We start from the raw sequence: 16,747 nt of genomic DNA, 5'->3' as shown, positions 1-16,747 counted from the left end.
GTTCTGTTGATTGAGAGATAAATATTGGCCAGCACACCGGGGATAACTCCCCCGCTTTTCTTCGAAATGGTGCCGTGGAATTTTTTACATCCACCTGAGAGAGCAGACGGGGCCTCGGTTCAACGTCGCACCCAAAAGACGGCACCTCCGACAGTGCAGCACTCCCTCAGCATTGCACTGGAGAGTCGGCCTAGATTTATGTGCTCGAGTTCCTGGAGTGGGACTTGAACCCACAACCTTCTGACTCAGAGGCGAGAGTGCTGCCCACTGAGCCACTGGCTGACACAGATGCTGGATGTAGCACTGGACTAACAACCTAGAGGTCGGGAATTCAAATCCCACCGTGGCAAGAAATTGAATTCAGTAAATCTGGTCGTTTGAGTGCCAGCGCCAGTAAATGACCATGGAAGTTGCTGGATTGTTCTAAACATCCTTTGAGTTCACTAATGCCCTGAGCGGAAGGGACCCGCTACCCCAGCAAGGTCAGGTCTAACTGGGGCAAATTTCCGCTCTTTTAACATCAGAAAAAGAGCCAAGGAAATCCCCGGGAAATCGCTGCAAACAGTGGACAAGTGGGGGAATTTACCCCCTTACTACCCTCAGCCCAAATGGGGGGGGGGGGGGGAAACCGTTCCCCTTGGGTTGCCCTCACCCACCACACGTGTCCAGATTGTTCCCATTCCCAGTGGCCCCGCCCCCTTCCCACTCTTTTCAAAGATTCACTTTGATTTTCTTGCAACTTGGAAACATAAGAATGAAATGTCCTCCTTTCAGACTGATCACTGGTTTCAAAGTCTGCCTTTAGGGTTGGAAGCCTAATCTTCACCAGACTTCCAACAGATTACGGTTGGGAGAACTTTGCTGTTCAGTCACGAGTTAGGCCCCTGCAGGACAGGGGGCAACAACAACAACAACTTGCATTTATATACCACCTTTAATGTAGTGGGTAGCACCCTCGCCTCTGGGTCAGAAGGTTGTGGGTTCAAGTCCCACTCCAGGGACTTGAGCACAAAAAACATCCAGGCTGACACTCCCAGTGCAGTGCTGAGGGAGTGCTGCACTGTCGGAGGTGCCGTCTTTCGGATGAGACGTTAAACCGAGGCCCTGTCTGCTCTCTCAGGTGGATGTAAAAGATCTCTTGGCACTATTTCGGAGAAGAGCAGGGGAGTTATCCCCAGTGTCCTGGCCAATATATATCCCTCAATCAACATTAAAAAAAAACAGATTATATGGTCGTTATCACATTGCTGTTTGTGGGAGCTTGCTGTGCGCAAATAGGCTGCCGAGTTTCCTTCCTTGCTACACTCCAAAAGTACTTCATTGGCTGTAAAGCGCTTTGAGACGTCCGGTGGTCATGAAAGGCGCTATATAAATGCAAATCTTTCTTTCTAGTAACATGCCATAGGGCACTTTACAGGAGCGTTGAGAAACAACATTTGACAGCAGGGTTCCCGTATTCCCTCAGGACAATCAGCGGAAAAGTGCTATAACCTGGTGTGGGTGGAGTTCAGTCGTTGGAGTGAGCCCCACATTCCCATCCAACAAAACTGAACTGGGATCTGAGGTGATGTGTCCACATCTGCCCACATGTGTCATCAAGTGTAACTACAGGCCTTGTTTGGGGGAGAGGTGGTTAAATTAGCAATCTGGTGTCAGCAAAGCCCCAAGATTTAAAAGCTGGCAGCATTGGAGTTTTTCCTCAAGAAACCCTCTGGCCAACAAGGCATGGCAGTGAGTTCTTCCTACCCCCACCCCCCGCTCACCCCAAGCCCCCCTCCCCGCTCACCCCAACTCACCCTCCTGTCCCATCCCCCGCTCACCATAACCCCACCCCCTCATCACAACTCCCCCGCTCACCACAACCCCCCTCCTGCCCCATCCCCCGCTTGCCATAACTCCCCCTCCTACCTCACCCCAACTCCCCCTCCCGACCCATCCCCGCTCACCAAAGCCCCCCGCCCCATCCCTCGCTCACCACAACTCCCTCTCCCTCCCCCCCCTCACCACAACTCCCCACACCCCCCCTCACCACAACCCCCCTTCCCTCCTGCCCCATCCCCCGCTCATGACACCTCCCTCTCCCTCCCGCCCCCTGCCCGCCACAACTCCCCGTCCCATGCCTGCTCACCACAACTCCCCCTCAAGCCCCTCCCCCATTCACAACTCCTACTCCCGCCCCACGATCTCCCCCTACCTGAGGTGGCTCAAGCCCCCGTCAACAGTGATGCATCTTGGGATATTAGCACCTGCTCAGACTGGGCGATCCAAATTCGGCGACCAGAAATATCGAGTCCAAGCCCAGAGTTCTGGGAAAGGCTGATGGTGCGTGATGCGGGAGGGAGGAGTGACTGAAAATGGGAAAACGGGAATGTTAAACAGCAACGGGGAAAACCTGAAACCTTCAGTGGCCTTTTGAAGATAAGATACTTCTATTTTCCTTTCTTTCAGTCTTCCACAACTAAACCACCTCCTCGAGCGCTCAAGGCGAAACAGAAGGAGATCTCCCTCCTTGATCTCGATGATTGTGAGTCTTCTGCATTAGTTAGCTCAGAGAATCGTTAATATAGGTGGTAAAATTGACCTTCACTGTCTCTCTTGAGGCCATTACTTTGAAACGCTAATGATACTTCAGATGATCAAGTTAACCGTCTTAAGATAATTCTGACTGCTATTGGATGTGCGCGAGCAAAGCTAACGCCAAAGAGTCCGGTTTTGCGTTGCTCCGCCAGGTGGGGACAGGGCGGTAGTGGCTCGAAAATTGCGTTGCTAATAGTTACCGGCCTGCTCCCATGGCTGCCATTTTCCTGGGGGCCTCTGCATGGGTGGCTGAGGCACCTGCCTGTTTGAGATGGGATATTCTAATCTGGGGTCCTGCGATGTACTCAGGCTCCGCCCATTGGTATTGAGCTGTCTAACCGGCGGTCCTTAAAGGGACCACTGCACGCCGCTCGGATAAAGGCACGTTTTTTTTTGAGGGGTTGGAGGCTTTGAAGATTATTGTGTGGCCAGTCAGAGCTCGAACAACAATCTTTTGTTTGCTTTAGGGTAATCAGCTGATCAGGCCACTTCCCATGCACCCAGGACACGGAAATAATTCCTATCGATTGCCAGGCTGTTGAGAGAGGATTTGGGACTATTTTTAATTTATTCTCCAGATGGGTGGTTAACGTTGACAAGGCCTCATTTCTTGCGCAACCCTTGTGACCATGTGAAGGTGGTTTTTGGATTGCCACAAAATCCTCAATGTCACTTGACTGTTATGAAGGAATGGCTTCGCTCTGAAGTGTAAGAAGCTGCCCGGATTTGGTACAAATACTGTGGCGTTTTGCTATATCCTCAATTCATTTGGCCAGTGCTCCATGGGGCTGGAGCGTTCGATGTTCTGTTAATGCAAGATCCACGTCCAGGTCTCTGCAAAAGGACTCCAAGATTCCCAAAACCTTTTATTGTTTTGGTTTTGCATGTCCGCTAAGACAGCTTATTTCCACCTCCGTGACATCGCCCGTCTCCGCCCTTGCCTCAGCTCATCCGTCTCATTGACCATGCTTGACCTGAAGCCATGAGAGTTCACGGGGTCCGGAATCCAATGTTGAGCACTCCCAGAGCCACTCACTCCTGACTGTATATCACTGTGCCGCCACCCCTGGTGGGTCAGTCCTGCCGGTGGGACAGGGCATACCCAGGGATGGTGATGGAGGAGTCTAGGACATTGGCTGAAAGGTATGATTCGAAGAGTATGACTGTGTCTGGCTGTTGCTTGACCAGTCTGTGGGACAACTCTCCCAATTTTGGCACAAGTCCCCAGATGTTGGTGAGGAGAACTTTGTCGGCTGGGCTGGGTGTGCCGCTGTCGTGTCTGAAGCCAGTGCCGAGGTTGATGCAGGGTGGTCCCTCTGGTTTTATTCTTATTATTTCTTGTCGTGGTTTGTTACAACTGAGTGTCTCGCTCGGCTATTTCAGAGGGCAGTTAAGAGTCAACCACATTGCTGTGGGTCTGGAGTCACATATAGGCCAGACCGGGTAAGGACGGCAGATTTCCTTCCCTAACAGACACTAGTGAACTGGATGTCAATCCGGCACTTTCAGGATCATTACTGATACTAGCTTTTTATTTCAGATTTATTTAATTAACTAAATTAAAATTCCCCAGATGCCGTGGTGGGATTGGAACTCACATCTCCCAATTATTAGTCCAGGCCTCTGGGTTATTAGTCCCGTAATTTAGCCACTATGCTACCGTACTTGAGCTAGGGTGGAGCTCCCTTCCTGGGGCAGAGCTCCCCCCTCCCCCTCTGGTACGGAGCTCCCCCTCCCCCTCTGGGACGGAGCTCCTCCTCCCCCTCCCCCTCTGGGACGGAGCTCCTCCTCCCCCTCCCCCTCTGGGGCTGAGCTCCCCTCCTGCGGTATTTTTGTGATGGAGCTGTCCTTGGTACTGAAACATAGCAGCACAGGAAACATTGAGCAACATTGGACAGTTCACAGTGATTAACGCTTGCTCCCTAATGCAGCAACAATATAGACCTCTTGTTACGGGTATCTTTTTACATTTTCAATACATTCTAACACTTTGATCTCCTGCCTTCCTTGATTCACACATGTATCGACTCCATTTTGTGTGGCGCCATGTGTAGATTTCCAGTCATGGACATGATGTGTCGGGAGGGGTCTGAGACACGTCAGTGTCATTGTGCCAGAGTCTTGCTGGGAGTTCCCATGTGCGATGGTGTCAAGCACGGGCCACGTGCTGCCCTATCGCAGGTCAGGTAGTGGTCACAAAGGTCATTCCAGGACCCCATCCTATATCCAGCTGCATCAATCAAACTGCACCAAGTTGCTGCTCTTAAATATATCACCGAATATTTTTTTTAAAGCAAAAAATCTTTTAAAAAAAACGCTTGCTCTGGTTTATGGCAGATTTTACATTCAGTGCTTTGCAAATGGTTTTGAGCGGAAAATTTGACCAAAATAAACATCTCAAAGCACGCACCCAAACTCTACCCCTCTAGTATTCTAGCTCATTGATGCCTGCTGTAGTCGAGCAATTACATTGACACCCGCTGTGGGAACCACTTAGAACCACCCTGTGGCACCCCCCCCGGTCGTCTTGTAGCTTGGCCTGTGGGAAATGCGGCTGCAAAAATGGGTCCTGTGGTGGTATTCGCGCACATCACCACAGGAGTGGAATAGGCGCCCGTTCAGTTTGCCAGCACTGGAGCAGACTGACGTTTGCCGACGGCAATGTTCGCGGCCGCATAGTTTATTCGGAGTTGACGCTTCTCTTTCACTGCCCCCCCCCACCCCTTTTCTCTTCCACCTGCCCCCCCCACCCCTCCCCTTTTCTCTTCCACCTGCCCCCCACCCCGCCCCCCGCCACACCTCCCCTTTTCTCTTTGACAGTCGGCAGCCCCTCGGTCCTCCAGACCAGCCCGTCACCCAACTCGATGTCCAAGAGTCTCAACCTGGATCTTCATGGACTCACCTTGTCTGACACAACCCAACCCTCTGAGGTGAGTGTCGTACCTCGAGGTTCGGGGGTGGGGCGAGTGGGGGAGGGTGGTTAAGCTGATAGGCTGCAACGAGGGATGTTGAAGACATCTGCCCAAATGTTTAAATTTAATTTCGAATGCTAGCAAGCAGTATCCGGTGAATACTTCATGCAACTAATCTTTGGATTTTTGTTTTTAAGGCCTATGAGGATAGGTTGAGCAAGTTGGGCCCATACACATTGAAGTTCAGAAGAATGAGAGGTGATCTTATTGAAACTTATAAGATAATGAGGGGGCTCGACAAGGTGGATGCAGAGAGGATATTTCAACTCATAGGTGAAACTAAACTAGGGGACATAATCTCAGAATAATGAGCCGCCCATTTAAAACTGAGATGAGGAGAAATTTCTTCTCTGAGTGTTGTAAATCTGTGGAATTCTCTGCTCCAGAGAGCTGTGGAGGCTGGATCATTGAATATATTTAAGGCAGAGGTAGGCAGATTTTTGAGCGACAAGGGAGACAAGGGTTATGGGGAGCGGGCAGGGAAGTGGAGCGGAGTCCATGATCAGATCAGCCTCAATCTTATTGAATGGCGGAGCAGGCTCGAGGGGCCAGGTGGCCGACTCCTGCTCCTATTTCTTATGTTCTTATGTTCCCGTTTGCCGGAAATCCAGTTGGATTTGGGCTGGGTCAGAGGGTGGCGTGGAGAGGGAGGGGGTCGAAAAATTTGACGAGTAGCGCCCCCGCTTTGCTCCCCCACCAGTCGTCAGAGCCTCTGGAGACTACGACAGATGCTGAATACATCTGCCCAAATCATAGGCGGGGACGTTCAAATTAGCCATTAAGAATTAGAATTAGAAGCAGAAGTAGTCCATTCGGTCCCTTGAGCCTGCTCCATCATTCAATAAGATCATGGCTGATCTTTTACCTCAACTCCTCTTCCCTGCACTATCCCCATATCCCTTGAGTCCCTTAATATCCAAACATCTAACGATCTCGGTCTCAAAGACTGAGCCTCCACAGCCCTCTGGGGTAGATAATTCCAAAGATTCACCACCATCTGAGTGAAGAAATTTCTCCTCATCTCAGTCCTAAATGGCCGACCTCTTATTCTGAGACTGTGATCCCTGGTTCCAGACTTCCCAGCCAGACATCCTCCCTGCATCTACCCTGTCAAACCCTGTAAGAATTTTGTATCTTTCAATGAGATCACCTCATTCTTCTAAATTCTAGAGAATATATAGGCACAGTCTGCTCAATCTCTCCTCATAGGACAATCTCCCCATCCCAGGAATCAGTCTGGTGAACCTTCGTTGCACTCCCTCAATGGCAAGTATATCCTTCCTTAGGTAAGGAGACCCAAACTGTACACCAAAACCGTCTCACCAGGGCCCTATATTATTGCAGTAAGACGACTTTACTCTTATACTCAAATCCTCTTGTAATCATAGAATCAGAGAAGTTTACAGCACAGAAGGAGGCCATTTTGGCCCATCATGTCCATTCTGGCCAACAAGAGGATATCCAGCCTAATCCCACTTTCCAGCTCTTGGTCCGTAGCCCTGCAGGTTACGACACTTCAGGTGCACATCCAAGTACTTTTTAAATGTGGTGAGGGTTCCAGACCCCCACCACCCTCTGGGTGAAGAAATTTCCCCTCAAATCCCCAATAAACCTTCTACCAATTACTTTACTTTAAATTTATGCCCCCTGATTGTTGACCTCTCTGCTAAGGGAAATAGGCCGTTAATATCCAATATATCCAGGCCCCTCATAATTTTATACACCTCAATGAGGTCTCCCCTCAGCCTCCTCTGTTCCAAGGAAAACAACCCCAGCCTATCCAATTTTTCCTCATAGCTAAAATTCTCCACTCCCGGCAACATCCTCGTATATCTGCTCTGTACGCTCTCTAGTGCAATCACGTCCTTCCAGTAAAAAAGACCAACATACCATTTGCTTTCTCAATTGCTTGCTGTACCAGCGTGTTAACTTTCAGTGATTGGTGTACAAGGATCACGTGTGTTTGTCTGTAGCCTTCCTTCCTTGCCCCGGTGGAATGGCGAGACCGGTGGTAACCGAGGCAGCCCGTGAGATGCCCCATTCAGGTGTTGGTCCTTGCCGTCTCTTGCAGGTGTCAAGCCCTTCACTGGGCGGGGTGAAGACTTACGAGTTGCTGCACCGCATCACGGGGGAGGGGCTGTCGGTGGAGTACTACTTCAACCGGCAGCCGTTCAGCCCCGATCCAGCCATGGTCTCGGTCCAGATGCAGTTCACCAACACCTCCGAGATGGAGTTCAAAAACCTGCACATCAGCGAACCCAAGCTGCAGGCAGGAATGAGGATGCACGGCTTCAAGGAGATCGGTAAGAGTCCGGGAAATAAAAGCCCTCCCTCGTGTAATAAAAAACACTCAGCAGGTCAGGCAGCATCTGTGGAGAGAGAAACAGTGAATGTTTCAGGTCGATGAACATCTGCCCTTTCTCAACATTCCTTTGAGCCACTTCGTTAGTTCCCCACCTCCACATTCCCCAAAAGCATTCTCTGGTGAAGCGGCTGAGAATATAAGCACCTACTAGGCCTCCTTCACGGCCTTCAGACACCCGAGAGGTAACTCTTGCACTGGTCATATTTGGAGACTGTGGGTCCGAAATTGCCGTTTTGCGACTCCCGTTACTGCCTCTGGGAGGGTGCTAATGAAGCGTGAAACTGGTTTTTCCCCACGAGATTGCGCGGGAGTTAGCGGAGGCACTGCCACGGTAACATACAAACATAGAAACATAGAAAATAGGTGCAGGAGTAAGCCATTCGACCCTTTGAGCCTGCACCACCAATCAATAAGATCATGGCTGATCATTCCCTCAGTACGCCTTTCCTGCTTTCTCTTCATACCCCTTGATCCCCTTAACCGTAAGGGCCATATCTAACTCCCTTTTGAATATATCCAATGAACTGGCATCGACAACTCTCTGCGGTAGGGAATTCCACAGGTCAACAACTCTCTGAGTGAAGAAGTTTCTCCTCATCTCAGTCCTAAATGGCCTACCTCTTATGCTTAGACTGTGTCCCCTGGTTCTGGACTTCCCCAACATCGGGAACAATCTACCCGCATCTAAACTGTCCCGTCCCGACAGAATCTTGTATGTTTCTATGAGATCCCCTCTCATCCTTCTAAACTCCAATGTATAAAGCCCCAGTTGATCCAGTCTCTCCTCATATGTCAGTCCAGCCATCCCGGGAATCAGTCTGGTGAACCTTCGCTGCACTCCCTCAATAGCAAGAATGTCCTTCCTCAGATTAGGAGACCAAAACTGAACACAATATTCAAGTTGTGGCCTCACCAAGGCCCTGTACAACTGCGGTAAGACCTCCCTGCTCCTATACTCAAATCCCCTAGCTATGAAGGCCAACATGCCATTTGCCTTCTTTACCGCCTGCTGTACCTGTATGCCAACTTTCAATGACTGATGAACCATGACATCCAGGTTTCGTTGCACCTCCCCTTTTCCTAATCTGCCCCCATTCAGATGATATTCTTTGCGTTTTTGCCCCCAAAGTGGATAACCTCATATTTATCCACATTATACTGCATCTGCTATGCATTTGCCCACTCACCTAACCTGTCTAAGTCACCCTGCAGCCTCTTAGCATCGCCCTCACAGCTCACATCGCCACCCAGTTTAGTGTCATCTGCAAACTTGGAGATATTACACTCAATTCCTTCATCCAAATCATTGATGTATATTGTAAAGAGCTGGGGTCTCAGCACCGAGCCCTGCAGCACTCCACTAGTCACTGCCTGCCATTCTGAAAAGGACCCGTTTATCCCGACTCTCTGCTTCCTGTCTGCCAATCAGTTCTCTATCCATGTCTGTACACAACTCCTACTAGCGTTTTCTGCCCCTTGGTATTCCGCAGCTTCACCCATACTGATTTCACATCATCCAAGCTAATGTCTTTCCTTACTATTGCATTAATTTCCTCTTTAACCAGCAATGCCACCCCGCCTCCTTTTCCTTTCTGTCTATCCTTCCTAAATGTTGAATATCCCTGGATGTTGAGTTCCCAGCCTTGGTCACCCTGGAGCCATGTCTCTGTGATGCCAATTACGTCATACCCGGTAACTGCTATCTGCGTAGTTAATTCGTCCACCTTATTCCGAATACTCCTCGCTTTCATGCTTGTCTTTCTAACACACTATGCCCCTTTAGAATTTTGCTGCAATGTGGCCCTTTTTGCTTTTTGCCTTAGGTTTCCCTGCCCTCCACTTTTACTTTTCTTCTTTCTATCTTTTGATTCTGCCCCCATTCTACTTCCCTCTGTCTCCTTGCATAGGTTCCCATCCCCCTGCCATATTAGTTTAACTCCTCCCCAACAGCACTCACAAACACTCCCCCTCGGACATTGGTTCCGGTCCTGCCCAGGTGCAGACCGTCCGGTTTGTACTGGTCCTACCTCCCCCAGAACCAGTTCCAATGTCCCAGGAATTTGAATCCCTCCTTGCTGCACCATTCCTCAAGCCACATATTCATCTGAGCTATCCTGCAATTCCTACTCTGACTAGCACGTGGCACTTGTAGCAATCCCGAAATTACTACTTTTGAGGTCCTACTTTTTAATTTAGCTCCGAGCTCCCTAAATTCGTCTTGGAGGACCTCGTCCATTTTTTTACCTATATCGTTGGTACCTAAATGCACCACGACAACTGGCTGTTCACCCTCCCTTTTCAGAATGCCCTGCACCCGCACCAAGACATCCTTGACCCTTACACCAGGGAGGCAACATACCATCCTGGAGTCTCAGTTGCAGCAGCATAAACACCTATCTATTCCCCTTACAATTGAATCCCCTATCACTATAGCTTTCCACTCTTTTTCCTGCCCTCCTATGCAGCAGAGCCACCCACGGTGCCATGAACTTGGCTGCTGCTGCCCTCCCCTGATGAGTCATCCCCCCCCCCCAACAGTAGCCAAAGCGGTATATCTGTTTTGCAGGGGAATGACCGCAGAGGACCCCTGCACTACCTTCCTTGCACTGCTCTTCCTGTTGGTCATCCATTCCCTATCTAGCTATGTACCCTTTTCCTGCGGTAAGACCAACTCACTAAACATGCTATTCATGTCATTCTCAGCATCGTGCATGCTCCAGAGTGAATCCACCCGCAGCTCGCTCGAGAGTGAATCCACCCGCAGCTCCAGCGCCACAATGCGGTCTGTCAGGAGCTGCAGCCAGACACACTTCCCACACACGTAGTCGTCAGGGACTTCCCACATAGTACAGGAGGAGCATAATACGTGTCTGAGCTCTCCTGCCATGACTTAACCGCTTAAACTTACTTTGGCACCAACAAGGCTAAAAGGTTACTTACAGATAAAGAAAAGAAAAAGAAAAACTACTGACCAATCACCAGCCAATCACTTACCCACTTAGTTGTGATGTCACCTTTCGATTTCTTTCTACTTCTTTTTTGCCTTCTCTCCCTTCAGCTGCACCGGCTGGGCCTCTTGTAGGCCTCACCTACGTCCCCGGATCCCCTGGTGCTCGCACTCCCGCCTCTCCAACGGGCTGGGCCTCTTGTAGGCCTCACCGACGTCCCCGGATCCCCTGGTGCTCGCACTCACGCCTCTCCAACAGGCTGGGCCTCTTGTAGGCCTCACCGACGTCCCCGGACCCCCTGCTGCTCGCAATGATGTAATGATGTAATCACCATGATGCCATGATGATGAGGAGCCGTTGAAATGCGCCAGCGCTACGTGGAGAAGCCGTACAGTGCTGCCGATCCCACCCGCGTACCATCCCGGAACACCGCTCCAACAGGAAGTGGAGCGCGCGAGATTGCGATCCACTTCCTGTGAGGGGTGGTAACCGCCATTTCAAGGCCGGGACGGGACTTGCGTGCCTTGAGGCAGTCACCGCCCCCAATCCGGGCACTGGGAAATTTCGCCCCCGCTCTGTCCAACTCACAATGAGCAATGCCACGGGAGATCCACTGGTGAATAGACAACCCTTATATTTGGAAATTAGTTCTTAATGAAATGACTATAACTGAGTATAAAACTGATGCACAATCAGCCATGATCTTATTGAATGACGGAGCAGGCTCGAGGGGCCATGTGGCCTACTCCTGCTCCTAATTCTTATGGTCTTAAAACAGATTACCCTGAAATGGTGCACATACAAAGATTAGTCAAGCCACATCTTCCAGATTTAAAAGGTAGCGGTGAATGGAACTGAAAGATAATGGGGGTGAAATTCATTATCGCCCCATTTGAGGGTGGCAACTTTTGAAAGCATCGGAAACTTAACACCAGATCAAACTTTCAAAAAATTGGCTTCTTGGAGCGCTAAGGGACGCGGGCGTGCGGAAACTTAAGCTGCGTTGCACACTGGGCCTTCCTCCCTTAAAGGGAACGTCCATTGCTGCAGGCTCAGTGATACAAACATCACCAACCTGGACCGCCAAGGGAGCGGGGGACCCCCGCAATCAGCCAGGCACTCGCGCAGAGACCCGGGCTGAACGATCGCAGGCAGGAGACCAGAAGAAAGCGCCAAGATAGGTACGTTTTTATTTACTCATCTCGGCCACCTCGCCTTTAACCGTCGCCCCCGTTAACGGCCGGCTGCCCGATCCTCGCCTCCTGCTGCCGCCGGTGCTTTCGCTCGTAGCTGCTGCAGGGGGCGGAAGTGAATTTCGGGTCCGCGGGCACTAACAGGGCGACGCGCGCAGCGACGGTGTCACGGTCTCCGGGCGCAGGAGATTGGGCCGTAGCGCCACCGCTAAACCCGCCCAGTATGGCGGGAGACAGTGTCAGCATCCCACCCGGTCGGTAACGTATTAGTGCCCTGCTGGCGACCCCCAGAGGCCACTAACAGGAGGCGCAAGTGCGCCCAATTTCACTCCCAAAAAGTACTGCCTTTGGTTGTGAAGTGCTTTGGCAGTGTGTTGAGGTTGTGAAAGGCGCCGTAAAAATACAAGTCTTTTTTTCTTGCTTTTATTGCCTACCCTGAGGAGACTCTGTTTCCCTTTTTCAACGTCCACAGAGGTTCTCCAGCCGGGCGAGGTCATCACGGATACGCTAGGCATCGACTTCTGCGACTCCACACAAGCGGCTAACTTCCAGCTATGGTGAGTAACGGTCAGCGAGGCGGTCATTGTCCGCCGTGTAACGTCTGCACCTGCGAGCATGCTCACGGGCTGGTGGAGCTGTTGCCCAGTGCGGAGGGGAGTGGGCAGGTTGGAGGGCCTCCTCGTGGGACTGCTCCTGGGCATGGCCAAGGTGGCCATTAACCGGTCCAGGCAGCAGACGGTTGAGGGGGTCATTCAGCCCGACTGCCTGCCTCTCTTCCGCAGTTACATTCACACCAGGGTGTCCCTGGAGATGGAGCACGCGGTATCCACTGGTACACTCGCGGCCTTCTGCCAGAGGTGGGCGCCAGAGGGACTGGAGTGCATCATCACCCCCGGCAACCAAATTTTAATTTGATCCGCTAAGTCTAAAGTTTTACTGTTAATTTGTGGGTTCTAGTGTCCCTTTTAATAAAGGGGCATTCGGCTTTATTGTTTTATTTTAAAATAGTTGTAGAGCTGTTGGGTTGTGAGAGGCTTAGCCAGTCACGTGATGTTCACAAGACTCAATAAAACCCCAGCCAGTTGGGTCTAGGTCATCCACGATGAGGTATGCAGTTGTGAGCCTAGTGGATGAACTGGTAATGTGTAGTGTGATTGTTAAACCTTTGTTAATAAACCAACTAGTTCTTAATAGCAATGCATTGCTATGAATTCTTAAGCAAAGAGCCCATGAAGCAAATACATTACACACGGCGTTGTGTATCTGGCCCTCCGCAGAGCCCCCCAAAAATCTACCACTTCTACACTGGAAAAAAAAAACAAATGAGAGAACCAGAGAACTTTATTGAGTTAGAATTCTCCCGATAATTCTTTAAATAACACCATTACCTGACTTGGTAAAGAACATATTGTACCGTTCCCTGTGTGTGAATAATGGATGTACACGTATCTCCTATAAGTACAGCAGTCACACAGATAGCAGTTCAATGGATATCATTGCAAATGCAAGACGGCAGCTCACACGATTGCAGAGTTACTGGCTGATTGCTAACACAGTGGACCCTAAGTCTATGTGCCATGTTAGAAGAAAGAGCTTGCGTTTATAGAATCATAGAAATTTACAGCACAGAAGGAGGCCATTCGGCCTATTGTGTCCGCGCCGGCCGACAAAGAGCTATCCAGCCCTATCCCACTTTCCAGCTCTTGGTCCGTAGCCCTGTAGGTTCCGGCACTTCAGGTGCACATCCAAGTACTTTTTAAATGAGGTGAGGGTTTCTGCCCCTACCACCCTTTCAGGCAGTGAGTTCCAGACCCCCACCACCTTCTGGGTGAAGAAGGCCCTCCTCAAATCCCCTCTACTCCTGAGTCTTTGCCGCTGTAAGCGGTGACAGTAGTGACTCCCTCCGTTCCTGAATAGTCTGGCAACTGTCATTGATTGGAGCAGAAAAATGGCCTTGGGTCAACTTGGCCCAAATGAGCCAAACTGTGTCTGCTTCCCAGTGGGAGTGATGATGGGGCTGAGATTGGGGATCGGAACCAGAGAGGGGGGTGGAGGGGAGGGGGTGGGGGAAGAGCAAGCCCTGGGGGGGGGGGGGGGAGCGAGCGCAGGAACGGGGACTCCCTGGGGGGGCTGGGGGGATTAGAGAGGGGGCCCAGGGGGCTAGAGAGGTGGGTGCCTGGGATGGGGGCTAGTTGGGTGGGGGTTTGGGACGGGGGCTAGAGGGAGGGCCTGGGGGTTGGTGGCTAGGGGGGCTTGGGATGGAGTCCGTGCGTGGGGGCTGGGGGGGGGGGTGGTGGCGGGTAGAGGAGGGGCCTGGTACGGGACCTAGAGGAGGGGAGGTACAGGACCACCTTTGCCCAGTGCCATTGGAGGTTGTTGTGGAATGACATTATTGAGTGGTGTTTTTGGTGCTTTTCCAGCTCCCAGGCCCGGCAGTTTTATATGTCCATCCAGCCACCAGTGGGAGAACTGATGATGCCTGTCTTCATGACTGAAAACTCCTTCAGAAAGGAGCAAGGTGAGTGTCTCCTTGGCAACACCCAGCCAATCACTGCGAAGGCGGAGTTGTGATGGGTCACTGATAATTGCAGCACTGCACACAGTGATGGTCTCGCAAGTTTGTCGAGCAAAGCCTCGGGTTAAACTGCAGCCAGTTTCTCCTGAATATTGCGATTTAAGACCTGTGCTGCTCTTGAAAGTCTTTCTGTCTCTACATGAGGATTTGTTCTCTATCTCTATTCTGTTTATACTGTGGAACTAGCGACCGATACCTCTGCTGTTATATTTAAGTTGTCTGAACTGTGAGAAGTGTGAACGCTGTGCCAGTCTGAACTCGTGCTCCGTCACATTGATTTTAACCCAGCTCCCCGGGCAAGAATCCCACAGGATGGGGCAGAACACTGGTTTTAAACCCCCCTCTCCATTGTCTTCATTGCACCCATTGTTTTCCCTCCCCCACTCCTTGAGTCAACCAATCAGTTTATTAGCAATGTCCTGTTACGGGACGGGTAATCCAGAGAACGCCAGTTCAAATCTCATCACGGCTGTTTGAGAATTTGAATTCAGTTTAAGAGAAAAAGCCTAGAAATAAAGTGACCATGAAGTTATCAGGTTGTTGTAAAAACCCATCTGGTTCGCTAGTATTCCTTTAGGGAATTAAACCTGCCGTCCTTACACGGCCTGGACTTTATGTGACTCCTGTCCCAAACCAATGTGGTTGGCTCTTAATTGCTCTCTGAAGTGGCCCGGCCAGCCAGACAGCGTATAACTGGCCAGTCAATCGGTGCGGCCCAGCCAGCCAATCAGTGCGGCCCGGCCAGCCAATCAGATTGCACCCGGCCAGCCAATCAGTGCAGCCCAGCCAGCCAATCAGAGCGGCCCGGCCAGCCAATCAGTGCGGCCCGGCCGGCCAGTCAGAGTGGCCCGGCCAGCCAATCAGAGTGGCCCGGCCAGCCAATCAGTGCGGCCCGGCCAGCCAATCACAGTGTACCTGCCCAGCCAATCAGAGTGTAGCTGGCCAGCCAATCAAAGTGGCCCAGCCAGCCAATCAGTGCGGTCCGGCCAGCCAATCAGAGTGTACCTGCCCAGCCAATCAGAGTGTACCTGCCCAGCCAATCAGAGTGTACCTGCCCAGCCAATCAGAGTGTACCTGCCCAGCCAATCAGAGTGTACCTACCCAACCAATCAGAGTGTACTTGGCCAGCCAATCCGAGTGACCCAGCCAGCCAATCAGTGTGGCCCGGCCAGCCAATCAGTTGTATCAAGGGCAATTGCCGGCCTTGCCAGCGACGCCCACATCCCACGAATGAATTAAAAATAAAAGAAAGCAGATGCAGGGATTAAGCCTCCTGACCATTGTTTCCTCTAAATTATTTTTGTGCGCGCATGGTACCTGTAGATTTGCTGCGAGGCCACGCACGCTCTTAGAGGGAGCAGCTTGTGAGCGGCCTGCGATAGCAGGAATACTGCAAAAGGGCAACAGGGAAAATGGTCTTCCTCAAGCCACCCACAGCTTGCACACCAGGTCACTACTGACGGAGCTTAGAGAATACTGCTGTGCACCTATCATGGGATATATGGACATTTTGGGGACAAAATTGCCCCTTTTTATAGCCCGCGAGGGGGGGGTTAAGGAGGCACAATGGCGTTTTCGCCCAGGGGGGGAAATGCCCTGGAGATTTGGGGGGGCACTGTAATGGCAACGCCGCGATTAGCACCCCGGGCCGGCGTACAACCGGCGATGACATTTTGGGATAGTTCCTTCAAAGAGCCGGAACAGACACAATGGGCCAAGTGGTCTCCTTCTGTGCTGTAAGCTTCTACGATTCACGTCATTTTATTCACAGCTTTTACAAGAGGTTCAAGGGGAGATTTTCCTAAGTCTGCGCAAGAATGTCGAACGTTTTCTCTGAAAAGTGGACACTCCAACCCACCCGATCGTCCCTCAGTCACTGGGTCCAGATGATCTGCATAATGATTGGGCTAACCAAACTGGTAGCAATGCAGCAGAGGAGGATTTCCTGGAGTGTATTAGGGATGGCTTTCTAGACCAAAATGTCGAAGAACCAACCAGGGAGCTGGCCATCCTAGACTGGGTGATGTATAATGAGAAAGGACTAATTAGCAATTTTGTTGTTCGAGGCCCCTTGGGGAAGAGTGACCATAATATGGTAGAATTCTTTATTAAGATGG

At 51.1% G+C, this 16,747-nt stretch overlaps 1 protein-coding gene across 3 annotated transcripts in view; it reads left to right on the top strand.

Annotated features, from left to right (window-relative positions):
• Nucleotides 1-16,747, top strand: part of LOC139234143 (AP-3 complex subunit beta-2) — a 176,448-nt gene that overhangs the window by 140,145 nt on the left and 19,556 nt on the right. For all 3 annotated transcript variants that reach the window (XM_070865124.1, XM_070865125.1, XM_070865123.1), the window contains exons 21-25: nucleotides 2,449-2,524; nucleotides 5,398-5,507; nucleotides 7,621-7,852; nucleotides 12,528-12,612; nucleotides 14,476-14,573. In XM_070865124.1, the coding sequence (XP_070721225.1) occupies nucleotides 2,449-2,524; nucleotides 5,398-5,507; nucleotides 7,621-7,852; nucleotides 12,528-12,612; nucleotides 14,476-14,573 (601 nt within the window). The remainder of the gene's footprint in view (nucleotides 1-2,448; nucleotides 2,525-5,397; nucleotides 5,508-7,620; nucleotides 7,853-12,527; nucleotides 12,613-14,475; nucleotides 14,574-16,747) is intronic.

Source organism: Pristiophorus japonicus, chromosome 21 (assembly GCF_044704955.1).
Source record: "Pristiophorus japonicus isolate sPriJap1 chromosome 21, sPriJap1.hap1, whole genome shotgun sequence".
In the NCBI taxonomy this organism is placed as follows: domain Eukaryota; kingdom Metazoa; phylum Chordata; class Chondrichthyes; family Pristiophoridae; genus Pristiophorus; species Pristiophorus japonicus.
The sequence above is the reverse complement of the archived record's forward strand: the minus strand, read 5'-3'. Positions and strand labels throughout refer to the sequence as shown.